This window comes from Hypomesus transpacificus, chromosome 6, assembly GCF_021917145.1.
Source record: "Hypomesus transpacificus isolate Combined female chromosome 6, fHypTra1, whole genome shotgun sequence".
Taxonomy (NCBI): Eukaryota; Metazoa; Chordata; class Actinopteri; order Osmeriformes; family Osmeridae; genus Hypomesus; species Hypomesus transpacificus.
Genome location: NC_061065.1, coordinates 7,400,476 through 7,407,694, shown reverse-complemented (window position 1 = coordinate 7,407,694; position 7,219 = coordinate 7,400,476). Strand labels below are relative to the sequence as shown.

The following is a 7,219-nucleotide window of genomic DNA, read 5'->3' as shown; positions in this document are numbered from 1 at the left end:
TAATCCCCCCGAACTACAAAGGCAACACATTTGCCTGTTTATTGTCAATTTGTTTTAATCCAATAGCAAAACACCCTTAATCCCACAATTAACACCTCTTGATCAATTATCCGGAGGTATTTTAAAAACTGTGCTGATGAATTTTTGTGTAACGGTTGAATAAACAACACATTTCTGGTATTTTATCTTGTTTTAAACCAAAAGGAGGTATCAGATTATACTAAGGTATTTGGGGTTGAATACAATTTAACAAAAACGTTTTCTTGTAGATTCGCTTTATAGGACAACATATATATGGGACCAACATTTTTTCTTAAAAGTTTATATAAACTATGTGATTAAGAATATTAACCTGATCGAACAATTGACTATAAACCATTAAGATATGATCAAATAAATGTAGGTCATTCATTTCAAGAAGGTTATAGCCTAGCGGTGCGCTACACAATGGGCATTTACAATTAGTTAACTTTAACGTCTGCCGTCTATTAAGTATTCTAATTCAAAATGCAAACCTGCAAAAACAGCCTAGTCTGAGCTGTGGTAGGACTCGCTCCAGGCTCACGGGAGGTGCTTTTGAGTCGCCATGAAACTGACAGCATTGCGTTGGTGACATCACGAGACGACAAAAAGAGTTGTTGGGCGAAGAGAAGGCACCAATCAATTTAACTACTACACTGGCTGCACCAGAAGCGCGAGAGGCGACGTTCCTTTACTCTCTGCATTGGGGTCCAAAGAGCGACAGACTGACATTATCTCCAAAAGCAAATCAACTATCTCACTAAACAGTTCTCATTTGAAGATGTTCAACAGAGGTGCTTCATATCGGTCTTGCCTACACGACTCCGCTTCTTCCTCATAGGGAAACCATTTTTCGTGGTTTATAGACCAAGTCGCCTGTTGTGCAGCTGGTAAGAGTATGTGCGAGAGTAGGCGATTGGTGCAGTGCAAGGACTCACTTTCGTCCGCGAAGGAAAAGCGTGGAATATACACGAATTAATGTGGAATTTATCGGAGCCCAAAGCTGGAACGACGACCGGACACAGCTCTTCCTCATCAGGTAAAACAACATCAATGTCAAAGTATACTATAATTTTACTTGAGAGTTTTGTCTAAGTTATAATCTTTAGAACTTTCTGGGAAATAATATACAATTTCTCGGTATCCATGTGTAGACAGTGGCACATTTCGAGATCTCTCACAAAACTTTCCATAAAATTCCCTAAAATACTTTTTTATAAGTACTTCAACTAATTTCACTGAGGGTTATTTAGAGAACAAGTACTTTATGATTGCTGGTGTTTTTGATGTCTTGTTTCTGCGCTAAGGAGTAGTCTTGTCTACATCTGGCCAGTGTGCGCACGTCAGATGTAACACCTGCGAGCCTCTTGAAGTAACTCTATCCTGTATGATTATAGTCATACATGGACGTCAAAGCCTCGCAAATAGACCCTTGTAGCACTGTCTGACTAGCTCTTGGACTGTCTCTTCTAAACTTTTTGATGACAATATTCTTCCATGCTTTGTGTGATCTTGTGGGTTATACAGACATGTTTCTTTTTTTCTTACAACCTCACCAAACACTTTCTTATATCTGCTAATTGCAGACTTTTTAGTCTGTCGTCTTCTAAATTAGTTTCTTAGATTTTTCTTTTTCTTGTCCCATCCCCCTTTTTTGTTTAACTTGTTTTTTCTTTCATCCTAACCTTGATACCTCCATGTTTAGTTTACCTCTGCAATGTTTAAGATCAATCTCCTATTTCAACTAGTATAGCCGAAGGGGGTATTATTCCCGGGCCTTTTTGTTCTTTACTTCAAAGTGAGGTGTCTTCCTTTCAACCTGCCCCCCCCCCCCCTCAATAATTCCTATTGTATGCATGGAAGACACGCGCAGCTGGGGGAATGTTGCAGTGAACCCCGATGTCTGCGTTGCCAATACAACAGCGGCTGTGTCGGCGCCAGTGTATTGACAGAAGTTACTTTCTTCACAGGGACTGACTGATCATGGTCGCCGTGGTCCGCTCTCTCATAGTACTGCTCCTCGCTCAGGTGTTGCTGGGAGGTGCTGCAGGACTTATTCCGGAGGTCGGCCGAAGGAAATACAGCGAATCTGGGAAACAAACCCCGGAGCAGTCGGAGAACTTTCTCAACGAATTTGAGCTTCGACTCCTAAACATGTTCGGACTCAAAAGGAGGCCGAACCCGAGCAAGCTGGCGGTGGTGCCGCAGTACATGGTGGACCTTTACCATATGCACTCAGTGAACGGAGACCACAACACTAAACGGCCCAGAAACATGGGGAAACACGCAGAGAGAGCCGCCAGCAAGGCCAACACGATTAGAAGCTTTCACCATGAAGGTATGTATTAGTGACATACTTTACCTGTCAGGTGGAGAGCACCTCTGCCCTCTCAGACAAACCTAACCTGTATTTAAACATGACTCAGAGTGTGAATGCGAATTTAAGAGCCTTTACAATTTATGGCGGGACTAGTCACATAATAATAAAGATGACACGCGTCCGGATGCCCGTACACCTCCTTAAATACAGAAAAACAGCGGATTCCAGATTTATATATAAATAAGACTTATATGCAGCCGGATAAGACTCTAAAATAGACTCTTATCTGACTCTTAAGACTCAAAACTCATTGTCAGGGTTGGTCCCAGAAGCCTATTGTGGTTGACTAATCCTTCAAATATGTAGTGATGCAACTGTTCACCAAACATTCCGAGCTCGGTACTATACCGAGCATCACAAACATTAAGGGTGCTGCTGTCCCAGGGGTAATTTGTTTCTTAATAATTTATGGTGTTTACGTGGGCTCTGAAAACAGTTTTTCCAGACACGCACCACGGGAGCAGTATAAAGGGAGGTGTGCGTATGTGCAGGTGATAGTCATCACCCCGCAACTTCAATAACACACGACATGACATTAGACTTACACGCATTATTACAGAGTATTCGTGTTAGACAGACTTAGTTCTGAGTCATTTCTAACGGGACTAAAGAAAGTCTTCTGAACTGGGTGCGCATTATGCTTGCCCAATCACCCTCTCCACTAGCGCACTTAAAGCGCCATTACGCATGTTCCAATAATAGAAGCCATAATTGCATATTTGGTTTATACCTTGGATACGCGCGGATTGTGAACTTTTTATTCAACCCAAGTTTCACAAGTTTCACTGTGTCAGATGAGAGTGATGTAAGATGTAACCCTAAATTGTCGGTAGCCTACAGTTACAGTACATTACGTAGTGATTACTCAAGAATGTCTCTGGGTATTCGTTGAGAATCCCATTGTGGGAGGGTTCTCTTTATAGGGTGGTATGGTGCATCAAATTGCAACGTCATGATACTTTAACATATTATGTTGCTTGGAGACAGTTGTGAACAACGAAGTGCACAGGAGAGGGGAGTTCCAGCAGAAATACCTCCCCTCTCCCTCAAAATATATATTTTATACCACTAATTTAATATCCCAAAATCTTTGGTATAGCAGGTAGATGCAGCCCTACACTTTGATGTGCCCTTAAGTTCTACCCCTAAATCCCCAGGGTTTAACACCAGTCTGAAGGGTTCCTGTGGGTGAACTTTCCACAGGGTGACTCACCAGGGTGGTGGGGTGGTTGGGTGCTCTCCAGAGGACTGGAGTGGATGACACCCAGTGGTTACAATGACACATGACAAAGACCACGGTCACCCAACCAGACAGAATGGAGGGCCTGACTGCCAACTTAAGCCACCTGTGTTCTCATCTGGACTAGGCCACATGTTGACTTGGCCAGCTGGTATGTTTAGGCAAGGGGATACCTGTTCCTCCAGCATTTACACAGCAGCAATGTCCAGAGCTGAAAACACCCTCGAATAACCTTTCCGTTTGACTCTAATTCTGTTGCTTGGTCACTGACACACACACACACAAATATCATGCATTAACACACACACATACAAATTCTGAGAGCATGTAATAAGCATGTATCTACAGATGTAACTCTTAACATCAAAGCATGGAGTCCCAATCATTTCAACACATCTGCTAGCTGATATTAATTTTAGAGGCATAATTAGGTTCTGCACTATCGCTTTGAAAAAATAACAAATGTCCATGCCAAACAGAACATTTCCTCTATAGGAGAGGAACTGGCAGTCAGAGACAGGCCGAAGATGAATGACCCAACATTAGCCGTTATCTTTTGTTTTGGCACACAGCGTGAAAAGAAATTAGGAATGTTGATACACTCATATCTGTGGTTCACAAGTTTTAGACAAGTAGCAACATGTTCATACAGCAGCTCCCCTCGCTCAGGGATTAGGAACTGAAGAGAGAGAGAGACAGAGACAGAGAGAGAGAGTTGGTAAAGGAAAAGAGATTGGAGAAGGATTTTGGAGTAAGGGAGCAAAGAAAGAGCAAGAGAATGACAGGGATTTCGGGGAGAAGAGAGGAAAATAGAAAGAAGGGGTTTTCCCACATCAAATGAAGAGAGATTGGCCTAATTGAGGTCTTTTGTGTCTGTGGAGGGAGATTTGGGATGAGAGAGTGGAATTTCCTAAAAGCCTCCTTTGGAAAAGTTCAAAGTTTGTGTTTATTCTACCACACCAAACAGATAAAAAAAAGCATGTGTTTTTATCATCTTGCATGTATGAAAGGTAAAAGTTCAAAGTTTCAATACGATCAAATGAATTGCAGTAAGGAATAACTTAATTGCTGTAAGGAATAAAATGCATTAACCGTTCCATTTGGGGGGTCTAAATACATCACCATTTCTGTGTCAATCAGATAAATCGCACATAACATCCCATGTTCATTGACTGTCAAAACAGAGCTTTGATGATCCCAAGATACACGATGGAGCCTTTTACTCTAGCATCGTTGCTGGCAATCTGTAAAGGGCAACACTCGACATGACATTTAGCGTCCTAGCAGCATGCATAATAGAAGATGCTATCAGAGACTCTATCCTATCTTATCAACACAGGGGAACACCTTGCTTTGATGCCATGACATTTTGACAGATTACATTTATTAACCTGGCTCCAATGATGTTACTCCATGATGACGAATATCATCATTTGCCTGCCACTACACCGAGTCGGGTCTGTGTGACAATCTGTGTGATGTCCCCATAGCCAGAGGCAACTCACAGTCACTGTGTGTGTTTGTAGGGGGGGGGGGGGGTGAAGGGAAGATGTGAGTTAACAGCTTCAGTGCTTCGTGTCCATAGTCTCGGCGTCAGTGTAACCGACCCTCTTCTCCCTCCTGTCTCCTGCAGAGTCCATGGAGGCCCTGGCCAGTCTGAAGAGCAGAACCACCCAGCAGTTCTTCTTCAACCTCACCTCCATCCCTGGAGAGGAGCTCATTACCTCCGCAGAGCTGCGCATCTTCAGGGACCAGGTCCTGGGGGGCACGTCCCCCCCCACCTCTAGCAACAACAGCACGGGCGCGGGCCTCCATCGCATCAACGTGTACGAGGTGTTTGGCGCCCCCTCCTCCCCCGAGGGGGAGCCCCTGACCCGTCTGCTGGACACGCGGCTGGTGCAGGACTCTCTGAGTCGCTGGGAGAGCTTCGACGTCAGCCCCGCAGTGTCCCAGTGGGCCTCCGGGGGGCGGCGCAACCACGGCTTCCAGGTGGAGGTTGTCCACCCCGGGGAGGGAGGCGACGCCAGGAGCAGGAACAGGCACGTCAGGGTGAGCCGGTCCCTCCACCAGGACCAGGACTCATGGCCGCAGGCACGCCCCCTGCTGGTGACGTACGGTCACGACGGGAGAGGCGACGGCGTGCTGCACACGCGGGAGAAACGTCAGGCGACGCACCGCAAGCAGCGCAGGAAGCAGCAGAAAGCCAGCTGCAAGAGACACGCGCTCTACGTGGACTTCAGCGACGTGGGCTGGAACGAGTGGATAGTGGCGCCCCCTGGCTACCACGCCTTCTACTGCCACGGCGAGTGCCCCTTCCCCCTGGCCGACCACCTCAACTCCACCAACCACGCCATCGTGCAGACGCTGGTCAACTCGGTCAACTCCAACATCCCCCGAGCGTGCTGCGTGCCCACAGAGCTTAGCCCCATCTCCCTGCTCTACCTGGACGAGTACGAGAAGGTCATCCTGAAAAACTACCAGGACATGGTGGTAGAGGGCTGCGGATGCCGGTGAGGCGGAGAGAGCGAGGGAGCAACAGAGATGAAGAGCGAATACGAGAGAGAGGGAGGGAGGGAGATAAAGAGCGAGAATGAGAGCGAGACAGGGAGGGATGGAGAGAGGGACTGAGAGACTAAGACAGAGGTTGTGGACACCCGGTTTCCCAATGAAGACTCTTATTTATATGACAGAAAGACCGAGCTATTTTGGAAGAAGAAGAAAAAACTATATATGAATATATTTAAAAAATACATATTTTAATCGGAGGAATATTCCTTTACTGGTTTTGAAAATGTATTTCTGATGTACATTTTGAAATGGGTGCAATACCACATGAAGTATAATGCTCAGATTTTTATTTTGTATTTATTTCTATTATAACCACTTTATTTGTAAATAAATCATGTGTATTTATCGTGAGAAAACACTCCGCTCCAATTGTTGTAAATCCCACATAGCATTCTCAACACAAAACAGTGCAATATTCCTAGCATAAATAATCGCAAACTCAATCAACAAGAAAACCCCCCCACAATGTATAAAAAAAATCTACCATTCAGCTTACTCTTCAGGTAACTATGGAAACTAACATTGGCTGTTGAGAGCAGGAAGTGACAGTCAGTCAGTGGAGGTAAGCAGTAATGATCCAAAGTAGTTGGAGTCACAGGGAGGAGGGGGGTCGTCTTGCTACATACACACACGTTGTCTCCTGGGAGAACTACACAAACACCGGGATATGTTTTTCTGAATCAGATGTCATTGCAAGGGTCCCTGGGAATGCTACTTGAACCCTGGGAATTCATGCCTCTCCCAGAAATAAAAACAAGAACCTGTGAGTGATGTTTAGAGTTGCGGGGTTTCAAAGTTCTGTGTTTGTCTGCACTGTGATTTAACACATAATATATCTGATTCCAGACAGGCAGACTGACAGACAGACAGGCAGACAGACACAGACAAGCTCCCCAACTGCTCTAATGAATGAAGACAAACAAACACAGGAACCTGTACCTGCCCCCCACTGCACATGCTCAAACACATTCAAACCTCTCGTCTGCATTTGACTGCCTTCCATTGTCATC

The 7,219-nt window shown here is 45.1% G+C and overlaps 1 protein-coding gene across 1 annotated transcript; it reads left to right on the top strand.

Moving 5' to 3' along the window:
* The first annotated feature begins 596 nt into the window (after nt 1-596).
* bmp2b (bone morphogenetic protein 2b) lies at nt 597-6,567 on the top strand. Its single transcript, XM_047022276.1, has 3 exons — nt 597-1,060; nt 1,992-2,359; nt 5,275-6,567. The coding sequence occupies exons 2-3, from the start codon at nt 2,005-2,007 to the stop codon at nt 6,153-6,155; spliced, it is 1,236 nt and encodes a 411-aa protein (XP_046878232.1). The 5' UTR covers nt 597-1,060; nt 1,992-2,004; the 3' UTR covers nt 6,156-6,567.
* Nucleotides 6,568-7,219: the final 652 nt, after the last annotated feature.